Below are 18338 nucleotides of genomic sequence, written 5' to 3'. Positions count from 1 at the left end.
CATAGCTAAAAATAGCAGCCAAGGCATCGAAGCCTGGACTTCCACTCCAGCTGTACAAACTCTAGAAGAGAGGGGGGAATTTGTATTTTCTAGATAAAATATCCAGAATCAGTAAGAGAAGAAATTTTATTGTCAAGCTTCTGAGAAGCTGCAAACAATGGGGCGTTACACCCAAGAACTGAAAGCAGGCACAGTGTGTTGGTAAGAGAAAATTTGTTATTCATGAAACAAACTATCCACTCCCCGACCATGTGGGCTTTTTTAATTATCACCATTATGGGATTTCAACATTGGCTACACTGGGGATTTATGTATTTCCAAAGCTTATGGATCTGAAGGATTTTCACCGAGGTTTTGTTTTGGTGCGTGGAAAACGTGCTCCTCTCCGATGCTGCTCCTTCGGGGAGGCTCATGTTTAAATGTCAGGCAGCCAGGAAGTAAAAGGACGTTTCTTTCCGATCTCTGCTCACCGCCTGTGACGTTCACTTGTCTGCGCTAGGCTGGCTGGGCGCTGCTCGAAGAGCTGCAGCTGCTCAGTGAATCTCAGACCAGCTCCTCCTGGACTCATACTCACCACTGCTGTAAAAGGGCCCACTGACTGCAATGGAGTGGCACTCCCTAATTCCAGGGGAGAATTTGGCCCTTGGTGTTGTGTTTCTGACCTGTAGATACCTTGACCAACAGCCCCCTGCATATGTAAGGGCTTGGTTGCCACCAGTTAGGATGAAGAGTACAGCAATGGCATTATCCCATGAAGAGCACAGAGGAGATTCATAGGCCAAAAAGAAGGAACTACTGTGATCAAACACTTCTTACTCCACTGGCCATGGACACAGAGTGATTTGAAGCACTGCCCTCTAGCATCACAAGCAGGAGCCAAGCCCCAGTGCCACCTGACATACATACAAGACTTTGCTCAGCAGCCACTGGCGAGGGTGTCCCTGAATGTCCTGATGCACCACCAAGCATGAATCCACAGCAGGTTGTGTCCTCTGGTGAAGCTAATGGGAGCAGCTCTGCCTCCAGGGCTGGAGCCCTACCAGTAACAAGTGGTTTTCTATAACTGATTAAAGGGCGAGCTCTGGTGCCTCTCTTCTAGAAGCAGGGGATTTGTTTTGCTGGTAGGAAGAGGACAGTAGTTTCAATAGCATAAAAGATGAGCAACTGAAGGCTGGTTTTACATCTAGGCAGCACAGCCTTCCCCTTAGCACCACGAGGCAACATCAGTTCAGCCCTGACCCAGAGGGAAGAGCACCACTTGCTGAATCATCAACCCCACCTCCTACAGCACTTTGGCTTTCCCTTGTCCTCTTGCAAGTGTCCATCACAAAGAATGATGGGAAAAGAAACCCGGCCCCGGGAGGAGATACAAGTGGTTCTCAATTGTCTATTTGTCCTGGTTTTTCCAGGAGATGGTAGCAGCTGTAGAAAGTCCATTTCATTCTCTGCGCCAGCCTGTTGAGTGCAGGTTGGAAGAAGGAGGGAGAGGGAGCGGGAGCTAGTTCAAACCCATGGAATGTCAGGGGGATCTAAGATTGCCTAGACTACTTGCCACTATGGCTACCATGCCCAGCCTTTCCTGAAGCACCGGCCCTTCGGGGGCTAGATGGCTTTCTCCCAGCAACTTCTGGGGTACGAAGACAATATTGCATCTCAGTGAACAGCCCCAGGAAAGCAGCAGACATCATTTCAAGTGGTGTGTGGGTTACAACTGCATCTCCTGGGTGTGGTGGCCTGTCCCATCTAGTGGCACTGAGACCACTTAACGAGAGGGAGAGAAAACGAGTCTGCTCTACTGCCTCAGCTAACAGGCAACTGGCTTTTAGCTCACGCGGTAGACGCTCAAGCGGTAAGCGCCAGAAGTCCCAGGTTCAATCCCACCCACCGACGACAAGTTTGTCAGTGCTACACAGTGCAAGAGGTTTCCTAACAGACAAGAAGCATTTTCATAATCCGGGAGCCTCCTCTTACTCTATTGCTCTTCTTTCACTGCCTGCTTACTGCCCTGTCCTTCCAAATTCCTAACATACAGACTCGCTGGAGCCAAGGCCCCCTCTGTGGAAATGTCCAACAAAGTTTTATTGAGAATGAAGGAGCAAATTCTGTTGATGCCACTCAGTTGATTTCAGGGCTGAATCTGACCCTCAGTATTTGCTACCTGGAACAGTAGCAGAGCAGGCTATGAACAGAAGATGTGTCCCTCTCCAATCCCAACAGAGAAGAATGGGATGCAATGGAATGCCTGCTTCAAACGGTAGAACCAAGAAATCAGAAGGCAAGGAGTTTCCATGAAATCGGTGTTGCTTACTGGCCAGTATGGAGGTGGTGGTACAATCCCAGGTGCTCAGCACCCATGGAGAGAGCACCATGCACTGCTTCCTACTGACCCTATGTGTCCCAGTCCTTTGAGTGGAGAGAGAACAACTTCTCCCAGCAGGTGACCAAGTTTTCCACTGTTCGCGCTATCATCTTCAGCTGCTTTCTCCTGTTGCCCTGACTTCTGTGTTGCGGTTTCTCTGTAACTGTTGACAGACTCTTCTGTTAGCATGCAAAGAAAGAAAAACAGTCACTGCAATGAAAACCATGGCCTAGATACAGATGCTGAACAGGACAGAGACCAGTTCAGGGCTGTTCGTACCCCAGGAGTACGTGGGGAAAAGCAACGGGGAGGGGGACAGCACTGGAAAATGAGGGTCCCCAAGCATGCGTGTAACCCACTGGCGAGGGTGTGGGACCTGTAACACACACTTCCCAGTGGGTTGCGTGCACTCTGCTGGATACCAGGACACTCACCCCAATGGGCACATGCACATCTGGCAGTACAGGAGAGAAGCCATCTGTGAGGTTGTACCATCAAGCATCACCCTCCAGAGAGGGTGGGTGCATTCCAACTTGGTGAAACATTCCAAGGTAAAACTTCCAATGGGGGGGGATAGGGCATGGAGGGGTTTCTCCTATATATCTATATCTATCTATCCATTATATATATATTTCAACAACAGCCTAGAATCCTCATAAATAATCCCAGCATTAGATATTGGCTAATTAATGCAGACCACACACATCTAGTATGGATGAAAGTCACTTGGTAAGTGGAGAAGACACAAGATCTGTTCCCCAGATGACTTGAAATGGTTCCGTCCCCCAGGTATCAGTCTCCATTCATAGGCATTCCGATCAGCTATTCAGACCAGTCAGCCACATTCCCCAATGAGACAACACTAAATAAAATAGTTTCTCTGCCAAACTGGGTGGAGGAGGGGCGGAGCCAGGCATTTCCCGAGACTGTGCCAGGTAACCTGAGCTCATCGGCAGAGTCCTGCACAAGGGCATCAAACATCCGAATAGATTCCCTCAGCTTGGGCTTTCCCCCATGACTCTCCCAGGTGAAGAGTATCCATTAATGAACCCAGCACTAGTGCCAGAGAGGGAGAGGGTGGCTATCAGCTTGGGGTTTCCCCAGGGCTCTCCCGCAGGATAAGGCTAAGGGAATTCATTTCAGACAACAGAACAGCTCAGTGACCGTTCAAAGGCATCATTTCTGGGGAGACCCTGGATCTTGCCCCAGGCCTGCATGTGCTGCTCAACAAAGACAAGGCGGGTGAGGTAATATCTTTGATTGGACCAACGTCTGGTGGTGAAAGAGACACACCTTCGAGCTTGCACAGACCTGAAGAACAGCTCAAAAACTTGTCTCTTTCACCACCAGAAGTTAGTCCCATAAAAGATATTACCTCACCCACCTTGTCTCTCTAATATCCTGGGACCAACAAGGTTACAACACTTAAACTTCTTAACAAATGGCTGCTATTTTTTTGCACCATGCCAGCTGCGTGGCAGAAGAGAAAAGCAAGCCCCGACCTTGTGGATTTTCTTGCAGTTCTGTTTGGTCACAGACTCTGTGTTGCTGACCACCTGCATCACAGCCACTACTTCAGGATTCCTCCAGGAGCCTCTGACCATGTCCCTGAGAGACATGCTCATGGTGGAGATAGACAGCAGGATTTTCTGCTCCTGAACAAAGAAGGATGCAAAATCCAGATGTGCAGAACCAACTGAAGCAGAAAACACTATGATTAAGTAGAGGAGCCAGTGCTTGCTTAATACAAGTTTGAGGGCCCAGCGTCTTAGATCACTGGAATAAATAATGCCCTAAAATATAGTCGTCGCCCAACCCTGCCAAAAAAAAAAATCCCCTTCTCCCACTCTATACAGTAATGCCCACTAGAATACAGCTTAGGGAAGCTGTTCTGCTGACCGCTTGGGGAACAAGGCATGAGGTTGTGGCCACAGGCAGTGTCACCATGGAAGTGATACAAGTGTTACCTGCCGCCCATCCACCTGCACTGCCACGTTAGCACTGTTGCTGCCTAGCAGGCTCCACCCCAGCTACTAAAGAGACCTGCAGCCTTTCCCTCAAAGGGCAGGGCATGGGCACCCCTTTTTTGATGATCCCCCCCACACACACTTCCCCTTGTTTGAATACAAAAGAAAAAGCCCTCAGTTATTAGCTACAACAAACAGCAAATTGAGGATTTTGCTGTTTGCTCTGTTCTGAGTTCCTGCCTCACAGCATTTGTGTAGCTAATAACTGAGGGCTTTTTAGCTACACAAAAGCTACCGGGCAGGAACTCAGAACAGAGCAAACAGAAAAATCTTCAGGTGTTAGCAATAAACCGTGTGAAAGGTAGGGTGACCAGATGTCCCGATTTTATAGGGACAGTCTCGATATTTGGGGCTTTGTCTTATATAGGCATCTATTACCCCCCACCCCCGTCCCGATTTTTCACACTTGCTGTCTGGTCACCCTAATGAAAGGAGCACATATCACAATGAACTGGTTAGTGTGTCTGTGCTCTACTGCCTCCTCCTGGATGGAACTGTAACTGCTCCAATAGCAATTTGCAGTTCGGAGTCCCCTGCTGTAGCCACGAAGCTCTGAGATGCCCTGGTTTATAGCACAGTGACAACACTGGCTATGGAGTTGTCACACCAGGGTCAAGAGTGAGACTGGAACTTCTATGAGTCTCACACACTTGTGTCTGGGCTTTGTCTAGCTAGGGGAGTGTGTTGAACTGGCTCGAGAGCGAGCGTCAGTCACAATTTGGCAGTGTCTCTACTGCCATGAAATGCTGAGTGGCCATGGCATGAAGGTTAGTAACTGCTGGGCAGTTTGGGTGGCCAGTCACGCATTCCTACAACACCTGGCTTGCTGTTAGTTCTGGAATGGCATGGGCCCACCCCACCAGCACAACCTTGTGCACGTGGGGCATAGGAAGTCACGCTGCAGATGTCATTTTGAAGAGTGGCCCGCTCCACCCCTGCTTGGGGGACCTTGAACTCATGGTGTGCATGAGGTCACATTGCACAGATGACACCATTTTGAAGAGCGTGCCGTTCCAGCCTTGCCACGTGACCTTGCATGCACCGGGCATGCGAGGTCACAGCAAGAGGGGTGGAGCAGTGCACTCTCCCAGATGTCATCCCCTTTCCAATACTGGACAAAACCACCTCTAGTTTTGTCTCAGTCCCCGACAGGGAACAAACCAACCAAGACGATGACTCTGCAGCTTAAAACCAGACAAATGGCCTGCCTACATGCATTGCAGGATGTCCTGATGTGTGACTCAATATTGTACAGACTCACGTCTCAGCCATCCACTCTCTTTCTCACACACACACACACACACACACACACACACACACACACACACACACACACACACACACACACATTCAATGGTCAAACCTGTGTGAAAACAGGAAGAGAACTCAGGTCACCCTGTTCCACATACACAGCCAGTGCTCATAGACTCACAGACTTTGGAGGTCAGAAGGGACCATTATGATCATCTAGTCTGACCTCCTGCACAATGCAGGCCACAGAATCTCACCCATCCACTTCTGTAACAAACCCCTAACCTATGTCTGAGTTATTCAAGTCCTCATTTTGTGGTTTGAAGACCTCAAGCTGCAGAGAATCCTCCAGCAAGTGACCCGTGCCCTATGCTGCAGAGGAAGGCGAAAAACCTCCAGAGCCTCTGCCAATCAGCCCTGGAGGAAAATTCCTTCCCGACCCCAAATATGGCGATCAGTTAAACCCTGAGCATGTGGTCAAGACTCACCAGCCAGCACTCAGGAAAGAATTCTCTATAGTAATTCAGATCCCAATCCATCTAACATCCCATCACAGACCACTGGGCATACTTACCTGCTGATAATCAAAGATCCATTGCTAAATTAATTGCCAAAATTAGGATATCCCATCATACCATCCCTTTCAGCTAAAGGGAAGTACTGGCTGTAAGCTAGCAGTACAGGGCTGATGACACACAGTTGAGCAATCCTGATTTTATCTAGTACAGGATGCTGGTGTACACTCTCCACCCCCCACACAAAAGCACATTGCAGAGAAACCATTTACCTTGTTAGAGAGGCAGGCTGGGCCAGCTCTCCCCCTCCTTGGGGTTTCAGCAGATCGAGTCAAGTTTTTCTGTGTAAAATAAAAGGATAACAAGTTGCTCAGCTTTGGGCCTTTCTCCCCGGCTCCTCTGAAGTTACCATCCCGCGCTCTGTGCACAGCACAAGCTCTATGTGCTGGGGAGAAGAGACCCACTGAACTGAGCACAGCACCCCATGAGGCTCTATGGCTGGCTTGATGGGGGGGAGAGTGCTCCTTACAAAAGTCTCCTGGAACTTTTCATGGGGGTGGGGAGTTTGCTGTTGCCTTGGCAGCTGAATTCCAGGAGCACTCTAGTCGCGTGCTTCCCATTCGCAGGGAACACTGTTATACCCCCCAATGCCTAAAGGCCCAGGTGGGATGGACGCCCTATTCTGCTGGGTGCTGTACCCACATCAGCGAAGCCACAGTCCCTGCTCCAAAAGCCCGATGCCGTCTAAGACAACCTGTGCCACATGGCCAGATAGTGACATTTTTATACCCACCCGCCTGCCAGGGATTGTCCGCTCCACTCACCAGGTTCTGGAGCTCATCAAAGATCACGGCTTGGTATTGCCGCAGGATTTCCACAATGCTGCACTTGGCCTTGCCCTTGCTCAGCACCGATACAAGCAGCAGCAGCAGCAGAACAGCACAAAGGAGAGTCCTGGGGAGAATCTAGATGGGAAAGAACAACTCAGCTTCAGCATTGTACACTAGTGCCAGGCACTGGAGACCTATCTGCCCTTTGCCTTGTAGGCTGAAAGGAAGCTGGTTTCGCTTGTGTGGTTTAAAAGCAGAATGGTCAGCTGTACAGGGCGGGGTCAGCATGGACCCAGACTCCAGAAGTGCATATGGGGAGCTCCTATATAAGAAGTGGAAAGTATTAAGAGTGCACTGGACTGCAGTATAAATAAGGTATCCTTCAGGAATACATGTCCCCGGGTCTGCTAACCAGGTTGTGCAACATTCCTGACAGATTTGGCCTTTATCAGACCAGGGGAGAGGAAACTCCAAAGCTGAGAGGCCCACCTGGAGAACACGCTGCCAGCACTTCCTTCTCCTTTTACAGCAAAGGAGCTTCAGTTTCACCCCAGTTTGCTGCTCTGGCAGCATGGGAGAAATGCAGTCTTAGGTAGGATGGTCCCAGGCCATTTCACGGTCAAATCCAAAGACTTCATTTAGAATTAATGGCAAGAGCATCTCTGTCCTTGGAGAGGTGATTTTGTGTGTCCAAACAAAACTGGGGGCAGCTGTCATGATGGTGCATAGGGACAGAGGATGCCTGAATAGGCAGAAGAATGGCTGCTGTGTGGGAAGCCTATTTTGTCACATCTTAAAAAGATGCTGAATATAAAATACAGGAGCAATAAAATCCAGGGAGACGTGGTCTCTTGTGCAGTTGTTCTGCACTGGGTAGTTCTGCACTTGCTCCAGCTTTTCAAAAAGCTCCTTTAATCCAGGTGCTCAGTGGTCTCACACAGGAACCAAACAGATGCTCTTGATGGCTAATGGGGGGGGGGGTGTGGAAATAGCCTACGCAGCTCTCTGCTTGCGCTGGTGCAGCACGGATCCCTAGTCAAACCTTCAGGCTTCATGCTTTCCACGCAGTACTGAAGCCAGCCACGGCATAGCCCTGAAGCCAAAGCTTTGATATCTGAGACTGTTGAGTGGATGAAGTAAATAAATTTTATCTTAGTGCTTGTCCTGTCTTTGAAAAATCAATGAACCTCAGACGCGTCAAGGGATGGTGTAGGTTTACTTCCTTCTGCCCCAGCGAAGGGAGTGGAATTTCTCTTTGGGTGTGGCAGAATCTTCTCAGAGAGGTCAGTTGCACAGCTTTGTTTTCTCTATACATTTCTCCAAGAGAGGGGAGATATTGCTCCAGAGCAAATTTCAAAACAGCACAGAAGATATAAATAATGCTCAAAACCATTCATCAAAATGCCAGCTTCACTGCAAACGGAATATCCCTTTCCACACCGACACCGGCCAAAGTCTAAGGGTTGCTAATCAGGAAGGCTTCCCCACAGAGGACAGAAGGCCTGGCAATTTCACTTGAGCTATTAAGTAAAGGACTCTTTCCATAAATATCAAATTCCGGAATAGAGCAACACTTGCACCATTTCCAAGCAGCTGGGATGGGTACTACATTTTCAGTCCTTAATATGTGAAGAAACACAGTCTGCTCTTAACAAGACAGGCTGGCTACACTCTCACAGGCCGTGACCCACGATTCTCACAACTCACGTGACCAGCCTGGTGGAGGGGTGCCCGTGAGAGATACACGCTTGTGGAAGGAAGACTTGAATGAACAAATCAGGAGAACTGTTTTCTCTTAGCAATTGGCACTGTTCAGAGGTGGAAAAAGTTATTATAGTTAATCCACATGCCTGGGGATTACTAACTCTCTCCAAGACAGTCTGAAGGCTTTGGCCCCTGCCCCCCTTACACACAAACAAAATGTCAAAAATTGGCATCACTTAATGTTTGTTAGTAGCATCCAGGAAACGCTCATTCTGGGTTTAGAAGTCACCTCCCTCCATGGAAGGACCAGGAGTTACTTGTAAGGTTAAGAACAGGTCTGCGAACTGTACAGGCAGCTGGGTACAAAAACTCAGGGTGTTAAACTGTGCTTTGCATATGGGGAGGCCAGGGGCTAATCTTTTCTTTCCTGGCTTTAATCCTCTAGCAAACACTGACAGATAAGGGAAATCACCAGTATTGACAGAGCACTTCCTGGTGGCACATGCTCTAAACTCAGCGCTCACCGACTGAGGCACAGAATCTGCTCCAGCAGAAACCACTTTGGTCCCCACACACAGTGTCCTGGATTGCACTGCCCCGCTAAATCTGCCGCGGGGCGCGACCCCTGTGGCTTGGGGTAGCTTGGAGGGCAGAAGGGGTCTGGCTGGCTCTGCCTTACACCTCGCAGAGGCACATGCAGACAAGCCCGAAGGAAATGGATTTCAACACACTGCTAATTAAGGCCAAAGCTTTCCCCCTCCGCCAATGCACCGATCTGTGTGCACTGCAGGGCTAGGATTTTCTCTCCCCGGCAAACGCGTCTCTCTGGCTCGGCTGCCCCCGATCACACCAGCCGGCTGCTGCACAGGGCTGGACGAGCCCCCAGTGGACCCCCACCCACAACGAACGGGCTCCAGCCATGAGCCCGCACCAGGACCGGGTCTGTGTGTGGGGGGGGGTCCCTCCTGGGGGGTCCCTCCCTTTCCAGAAACAAGCAGCCGCTGTTGAAAAGCGGGAACATTTACAGGAAAGCCTGGCCCGGGGCGAGCGGGGTTTCTCACAGTCCCTGGGGGCCGGTGCTGAGTGGGACTTTCCAGTTCCTTCTCTTGGATCTAGCTGGAATCGGTGCTTCTTCTCTGGGGGGGACACCACGTGGACCCCAAATAGCCTCTCAGCCCCCTTCCCCCAGCGCAAACTTCCAGCTGTCAGCTGCCGCTGGCTGGGATCAACCCCCTCCCCGGGGACACTCACCATTTATCGCTCGCGGTGCCGATCCCCACATCTGCAAGTGCCCGCGGAGGGAGGCGAGGCGCCCAGCTGCATGGTCCCTTGCAGACCCTCCGAGCTCCAGGATGCCCGGTGCAGGGGACCCGTCTCAACCGGCGCCCCTGCCGCTCCCTCTCCTGCCCCAGCTGGGTCCCAGCATTTGAACTTGGCTCCAGGATCTAATAGTAGGAGTGGGAGGGGATAAAGCGCTCGCGGCTCTAGTCCCACCCCCCCCCCCAATCCTGCCTGACCAGGTTATCCCAGCCGGAGACCTGCACCTGCCCTCCCACAGCTGGAGGAAGGGAAAAGGGGGCGGGAGTGAAGCAGCCTCTTAAAGCCTTGAGGGGGGGTAGGATTTTATAGAGGAGATGGAGAAGAGAGTCTCTGCCTGGGAGTGGAGGGTCAGGTCTGATTGCTCTGTTCTACAGCACAAAGTGCCATTGGGCAGAGGGTGGGATTTTTGGGGTGCTCATGAAGTACCTGTCTGAAGAAGGTGCTTTTCGACCTGTCTATGGAGCAACAAGGGCAAGTGCCTTCTGGGTTTCAACTGAAATGTCAAACCTTGTTCCATGTATGTACATTGCGGAGGCCAGGACAGGGCTACTAGGCTACAGGTAATAAATAACCGTCTCCCTTCCTAAATGTTTCAAACACCACAACCACCTCCAGAAGGTCTCCTGAAAGCCAGTCTCAAACTGAAGCACACAGTGCCTGCTCCATCAGGCATGCACAGGTCAGGTAAGGCTTCCAAAACACTATGGAGCTACTACTGCTGAAGACAGCCATGCCCAGGCCAAGCTGCCAGAGGTCTGAACATGCTGAAACATAAGCAAGAACACACGCTTGAGAGTTCTGCTTTGGAAATAAGGTATTGGCTCCATTCTTCCTCTCACAGAACCACCTTTTGGGGCTGCGAATTATTGCTGTGGGGCTAACTGCTGTAACCCCAGATGGCAAGCCAGACCTTGTGCTTTCAGTTTTTACTAGCAACATGTTTTAATCATTAGCAATTTCTGAAAGTGGATCGAAAATGGAATTAACATGCTTTAGTGCTCATAACTGCACTTTGTACTATAAAATCATGTTGCTAGACATCAATTTATAGAACTCAGTGTGAAAGGGTTAAGACACTTGAGCACTATATACACACACACACACAAATAAAGAGAGGTTAAAAAGGTACCCTTGGTGGTCTCAGATGAATGAGCTCAATCTTATTTGGAGTGTGATGTCAGCTAAACCTAATTTCAATTATTTCACCGTGATTTTTACAGAACAAATTCTAATCTAAAGATTTGACAGCAACCAAAAGCATGCGAGGCATCAAGGTATTAATAAGACACAGCCCATGCCCCAAGTTTACAGTCTAAGTTCATACACGATGTAACAAACATTAATGGAACAACAAACAAGGAATGAGTTACTTGGCAAAGGAGAGGGCACAGAACCATGAAGCAAAAATGTGTGGCTTTTAGTAGGGTACCTGAATAACCCAATTCAATTCTTAGACATCTTGGCAGAACTGAGCCTTCCAGAGGGATCTGAGAGGGGAATAGTCTGCTAGATCATTGGTTGAAGCAGGAGGAACTATGTATACTCAAGGACATCCCACTGAAGGCTGGATCCGGACATGTTTATTGTGCTCTATGTGCATATAAATAAAATTTACAGGTTCAAAAATCCATTTGCAAAATGTTAAAGATATCTAAAAACATTAAGCTGGTAAAGGGAAGGGTCCATAAAAAAAAAAATTATGAGATTTTGAAAGAAGGTGAAAGGTAGAAATACTGGGTGGCAAGAGGAATTTCATGCTCTAAAGGAAACAAATCCACTTGCTGGTACATAGCCCTCACATCCTGATGCTTTCAATACCCCATTCTGTGCCTCAGAGAGTACATTTACCCTGATGGTGAATTTTTGCATTAGTATGTTGCTACATTTTAAGCTCTTTAAATAAAGTTCACTCCAATCTCATACAAAGTCTGAATGAATGGACTTTGTGTTGGGAACAAAGCAAGTGCAGGGGAGGACGGAATTCAGCCCTCAACCAATGGGCAGCATCCCAACCCTCCAAACCCCTCTCCTCTATTTTGGATTTTCCCAGGTATTGGATCCAACAGCCCTTCCTCAGCCCATTCCAAAGCAGAGTGTAAAAACCCCACTGCGTTCCGTCCAACACAGCCTCACTGCAGGACTCGAGAGCCATAGAGGGCTTTACAGGCCCTCTGTACCTAGGTGAACCATGCCCTGAGTACTATTGTATGTAGATTGTCTAGCACATTTCCAGTACTGTGGCACTTCCCAACCAAGAGGAACAGTTCCCTCTCCAAAGATCTTACAATCTAAAGAGAGAAAGGACAGATGAAAAGACAGGGAAGGGACATCACCTGTAAGCAGAGGATAGGTCAGGATAGGCTCCATAGGTACTCAATACAGTATGTAAATGCCATTTGTGAATCTATGCAGTAGCCATATTGGTCCCAGGATATTAGAGACACACGGTGGGTGAGGTAGTATCTGTTATTGCACCAACTTCTGTTGCTTTAAGCTTCTCTCTCATCAACAAAAGTTGGTCCAATAAAAGATCTCACCCACCTTGTCTAATTTGTTAACACATTTTTTGAAGCTGATCCCATGCAGAACCATTATTAGTTTGACTCAACTCTGGGAATCCTAGTTAAACTATCCCCTTATCTATATCTTCCCCACCCCAACAAACTAGAACCCCTGTCCCCTCTCAGTACGGTTAACCCAGACTCAACCCCTGCATCCCCCATGCACAGAATCTTCATTCTCCCTCTGCATCAGTCCCCATGCTCCAGCAACAGAAAGAAAGTCACTGTTAGTGATGGAGAATCTCTTGGGATAGGGGAGGTCTTCCCTCTCCATGCTTCTTGCCCTAACAGCTGCAGGCCTGAGCCTTTGAAAGCTTACAAGCCCCCAGCACACTAATGAGATATACTTTTCTTAATGAAGGTGCAACTGCACATGTTCTCACCAGCTACCTGAGAGAGAACACCTGGCTTCATTTTGCATTTATAAATCAGGAAGAAAAACTTTCATCACAAGTGGCCATTCCTTAAACAATGTGGCACTTAAAGCAAAAGAATATGAGAAAGCTTGGCAGACAAGATACATTCCTCACACGGGCATCTTTGCAAGGAGTAGCTGGCCTTTCATAAGGTACCCACCCACTCGTCAGATCCAACCACCCTGCATTTACTCTTTGACATGCAACAGTCACTGCAATGGAGGAGATGGAGGTCAAATAGAATTCAAAGCGAAACACAAGACAGTTGTATTTTATAGCATCCCATTACATCTGTACAGTTTTCCAGGCAAGTGACGGGTTTTCTTCATACATTCTATGATACATACTTAAAAAAAATCACTATATCCTAGTATACAAATGCTATTAAACGAAGTTGGAGACATTTGTATCTTTCAGTTGGTGAAGAATAAAATAGATACAATCTCTCTGGAGGAGATTTCTTTTCACTCAAAGGAGGATCAAGAGAATGAAAGTCACCCCTTTGGGTCAAAAAATGGCACTGCCCATAGCTTTAGACAACTTTACTCATGAACCTTAGACAAGGGACTGCAGACACAGAGATGTGCTCCAAGATCATCCCAGCAACAAGCTAGTTTCTCCATCTGAGTTTGGAGAAGCTTTTCATATCCATCCATCCTGGAGATCAGCTTCAGTTGTTAAAGCACATGGCTTCTTAATGGTTCTAAGAATAAGGATTTTTCCTTTAAAGAGCCTCGAATTATTTTTACCATGTTGTTTTAACACTACTGCGGTAGTATTAAAATGAAAATTATTCTATTAAAATAATATGCTTATATTATACATTTAAAAATTAGAGAAAATATCACTAAAAATAGGTTCTGGTTATTGGATTTCACAAAATGCTCAATTAAGACTAGTTTTCCACAAAAATCTGACCAGGATTCTATCCCAAAAGTTGAGGAGGCAGTTCCAGTCTAGCTTTGTCACACCAAACATACAGTTTTGCCTTCCGTTTCTGCCACCACGCCCTTCCTTCCACCCCAACATTCCAGGCATGTCTTTCAGCGATAATTGTTCTTTGGTTCCTCGTTCTTTAAGCCTCTGCATGCTTAAATATCAAGGAGACAGCTTTGTTGACAAAGAGTCACCATTAAAAGGGCCAAACACCAAGAAACTGAAGGCCTGGTTGACAGGAAGAGAACTTGTGCCAGGGAAGACACCAGAGAAGCTGCACATCATCAGAAAGCAATCAAGTAATAATTAAGGTTTGAATTTACAGAATGGGTTCAGACATCCAAATGAGAAGGCCCATCAAACCCACGCAAAATGACTCAGCACCAACACCTGCCAGCAAATGTTCACAGAAGACATTACAACACAAACGCATCTGATTATGCCACACCACAGACTGCAACATACAGTCTCAAGCACTACTGCAGGAGCGGAAGGGACTGTCTCCTCATCATAATATTTTCTTTGGAAAACCAGTGGTCTTCATTTATTCCACCAACTTCCTTTGTTTGCTCTAAGCGATTGCGTCGCTGGCAGGGTTGAAGTTGTTGGAAACATGTATAGCAAAGGGGCCATGTCCTGCAGAGGTGATTGATGCAGCTGAACACAGCATATTCTAGAAGGCATTTTTAATTTTGGCTGCCACAACTACTAGGATCTCTCCAATTTTTTTCTGCCAGTTCTCTATGTCCTTGGACACTTCACACCACAACTCTCCATGGCGGGGCTCAGCATTCTCACAGCGCTTCTTCACCTCTTCCTGCTGCTCCTACAGAAGAAGAAAAAACAACAGGTTGGGACTATCTTAATTCCACAATTCTTTCCCCTAGCTGAGTAAGACAGTCTTCAGATTCTACCATTCCTTCTAATGCTTTGGTACATTATGCTGAAAGTTAAGCGCTTATACAGACCATTTAAAAAAAAAAAAAAAAGGTGGTGGAAATCAGGGTTACGAATAAATGAAGGTTAAAGCTTGGCAGCAGTGGCAACTGTTCTGCTTTGCAAAGCAGCCCAATGGGCTGCCAAATTATGTTTGATTTTCCACCGTCTACCTTTCCCCACATTCTTTACATACAATCCCTCCCATACAAACTGGGAGGGATTGCAACTGCTTTGGAGGACAGGGTCAAAATTCAAAATGATCTGGACAAATTGGAGAAATGGTCTGAGGTAAACAGGATGAAGTTCAATAAAGATAAATGCAAAGTGCTCCACTTAGGAAGGAACAATCAGTTTCACACATACAGAATGGGAAGAGACTGTCTAGGAAGGAGTATGGCAGAAAGAGATCTAGGGGTCATAGTAGACCACAAGCTTAATTTGAGTCAACAGTGTGATACTGTTGCAAAAAAAGCAAACGTGATTCTGGGATGCATTAACAGGCGTGTTGAAAACAAGACACGAGAAGTCATTCTTCCGCTTTACTCTGCGCTGGTCAGGCCTCAACTGGAGTATTGTGTCCAGTTCTGGGCACCGCATTTCAAGAAAGATGTGGAAAAATTGGAGAGGGTCCAGAGAAGAAGAACAAGAATGATTAAAGGTCTTGAGAACATGACCTATGAAGGAAGGCTGAAGGAATTGGGTTTGTTTAATTTGGAAAAGAGAAGACTGAGAGGGGACATGATAGCAGTTTTCAGGTATCTAAAAGGGTGTCATCAGGAGGAGGGAGAAAACTTGTTCACCTTAGCCTCCAATGATAGAAGCAGCAGCAATGGGCTTAAACTGCAGCAAGGGAGATTTAGGTTGGACATTAGGAAAAAGTTCCTAAATGTCAGGGTAGTTAAACACTGGAATAGATTGCCTAGGGAAGTTGTGGAATCTCCATCTCTGGAGATATTTAAGAGTAGGTTAGATAAATATCTATTAGGGATGGTCTAGACAGTATTTGGTCCTGCCATGAGGGCAGGGGACTGGACTCGATGACCTCTCGAGGTCCCTTCCAGTCCTAGAGTCTATGAGTCTATAGTTGCTCTTCAACAGAATCTAATATTTGTTTTGAGAGAACACAGAAAAACAGACATTTTGCAGTTATGAATCTAATATGGTGTTCTGTAGCTTAGTCTTAGTACATTCTAGGCTGCCAGATAATGAAACTGTTTCCCTAGTCACAGTACAGGCAGAATCAAAGCAACTGTGGTGGAGGCTTTCCTTGTGTTGCCTAGACACATCAAGCATATCGAGGGGGACTCATCTCACTGAAGTTAAGAAGTCTCACATCAGCTCAGTACCAGGCTTCTTATGAGCATTACATAGGAACTGCTACACTGGATTAGAACAATGGTCCATCGGATCCGGTATGTTATTTCCAACTGCAACTCAGATATTTCAGGGAATGGGATAAAAACCCTCATAAGGGGCAATTATCCAGCAACACCTACAGGGAAACTTCTTACTAACCCCAAGCAGTTAGCGGATGGCTTACGCCTTGAAGAATGAAGGTTGATCTCATACATTTTTGTATCAGCTACTGTAACTGTGGATGGCAAAGACAGGCTGCCAACTGTGTTGAGTTCCTTGTGGTGGTGGTTTTTGTGAGATTCACTCCTGGTGGACTGAGTGGAAATACCATCTTTGTATTACCAAGTTAGTGTGCTTGGGGTCAGTGCTCAACAGTGCACATTTTACTGCATCTATTATTGGGGTAGCAGTTTCTAATTTAAAAAATCCATATTATTTTTCCATGCTGTGATATCGAGTGGAATTGATTAAGGAACACCAGAGCATGCATGTAGAGAAAAGTGCACATTCTGCCTAAATGTACCAGAGCTGTGGCAAGCGTTACATGCACTGCTAACTGATCCTGAAGAGTGCCCCATCCTCTGCTTCAAAAACTGAAACTACACACTTCAGTTTAAGAATAGACATGCAATGGCAGTGGGTGTCCAATATGGCATTTGGCTTGACAATGACCATTTTCTGCAGAACCACAGAGAGAACACAGATGGGGTACGCTAGGCTGACGGTTGCTCTGATCTATAATCAAACACTAGGAATGCACACAATTGTTTCCCAGCCACACAAAGTTGTCTGCTAAGATACAGAATCTTTTTTGTTTAGAGCTTTGAGACAGCAGCTCTGAAGGGTTCTGGATTCAGAAAGTGATTAAATCATTTGTAGGTTTACATTTTCCATTCGTTAAGGCAATCAGCTGGCAATTTCTGAAGCTGAAATCTAAAAGGTAATTCCATCTATTAACAATGCTGGTTTTAAAAACACCATGTTTTAAGTCACACTGCTCATAATTATCTAGTTAGCAAAGGCAGTCAGCCTCCCACTCCTCAGGTCCAGTGTACTGCAGAGGAAACATACTCTCTGCTAGGAACAGGGTGCTCTTAATGGCTGAGAAGTGATTTCTGCTGCTGATTAATGAATGGTGATGATGGGTTTCAAAAACAGTCCTGTTAGCCAGCGGAAGGTGGGGTGGGGATGCTGGACCACTCCCCAGGAGGTCACGGCTTCTATCTAGAGAGAGAGAGACACTCTGTTACCTCAGTGCCATGCTGGAGCTCAAATTTGTAGAAGAAAGCCCAAGCATCCCCCAGGTCTGAATCTATCTTCACCGTTCGATGGAACCATTCTCGGGCCTTGGTTATTTTACGCTCGCTCCAGAACAACCTGTTGCGGGAAGGAAAGGGAGAAAAGCAGAAGTGAGCAGTTGGCAGATCACTCTCTACTTGCAGAGACAACGGGTCACCTGACACTGCTTGAAAAGTTCAGCTCTTGGCTCTCCCAGCACAGAGGGGGTAGTTTTGCAAAAGAGATCCTTCTGCCTGGAAAGGTGTAAGAGGGACTACAGAGGTAAATGAAACATCCACTGTTTCCTTGCCGATTGCTGACTGAGCCTAAAAGGCTAAATTAGCCCCCAACCAAGGAAGGGAGCGGGGGGAGAGTCAGATGTTCTGAAGAAAGAATGTTATTACACCTCCACCCTGATATAACACGACCCAACATAACACGAATTCGGACAGAACACGGTAAAGCAGCGCTCCAGGAGGGCAGGGCTGTGCACTCCAGTGGATCAAAGCAAGTTCAATATAACGCAGTCTCACCTATAACGCAGTAAGATTTTTTGGCTCCCGAGGACAGCGCTATATCAGGGTACAGGTGTACTTCTTGAAACCCAGACAGAATCTTCCCCCCTCATTTGCTTACTGTCAGTCAACCATGCTGCACCAAATTCATAAAATGAGAGGATCATGCAGGCAATCTTATGTCCCACCCCCATGTTCTTAATGTTTTAAGATCTTGTAGCTATCTAACAAGCTGTCTACAATCTTTAGATATTTGGAGCTTATTTAAGTCCTGTTCCTATAGAAATGTGTCCAGATTTACAAAGGCCAGGATCTGAATCAGAACTCATCG

General features: G+C 47.2%; 2 protein-coding genes across 3 annotated transcripts in view; both read right to left on the bottom strand.

The window, feature by feature from the left end:
- Nucleotides 1-235: 235 nt before the first annotated feature.
- Nucleotides 236-9953, bottom strand: C14H20orf204 (chromosome 14 C20orf204 homolog). 2 transcript variants are annotated; one of them, XM_030532929.1, is made up of 5 exons: nt 9938-9953; nt 6977-7117; nt 6425-6493; nt 3862-4014; nt 236-2538 (listed from the first exon to the last, which is right to left on the bottom strand). In XM_030532929.1, exons 1-5 carry the CDS (start codon nt 9938-9940, stop codon nt 2389-2391), a joined length of 516 nt encoding a protein of 171 aa, XP_030388789.1. In that variant the 5' UTR covers nt 9941-9953; the 3' UTR covers nt 236-2388. The 2 variants fall into 2 exon arrangements, with proteins under 2 accessions (XP_030388789.1, XP_030388788.1); XM_030532928.1 differs by lacking the exon at nt 9938-9953 and adding an exon at nt 7472-9520.
- A 3273-nt stretch (nt 9954-13226) lies between these two features.
- The window catches only part of PRPF6 (pre-mRNA processing factor 6), a 35246-nt gene continuing 30134 nt past the window's right edge, over nt 13227-18338 (bottom strand). The window contains exons 20-21 of the mRNA XM_030532927.1: nt 17465-17591; nt 13227-14745 (exon numbers count right to left, since the gene is read on the bottom strand). Of these exons, the coding sequence (XP_030388787.1) occupies nt 14593-14745; nt 17465-17591 (280 nt within the window). The 3' untranslated portion in view covers nt 13227-14592. The remainder of the gene's footprint in view (nt 14746-17464; nt 17592-18338) is intronic.

Source organism: Gopherus evgoodei, chromosome 14 (assembly GCF_007399415.2).
Source record: "Gopherus evgoodei ecotype Sinaloan lineage chromosome 14, rGopEvg1_v1.p, whole genome shotgun sequence".
Lineage (NCBI taxonomy): Eukaryota > Metazoa > Chordata > Testudines > Testudinidae > Gopherus > Gopherus evgoodei.
The sequence above is the reverse complement of the archived record's forward strand: the minus strand, read 5'-3'. Positions and strand labels throughout refer to the sequence as shown.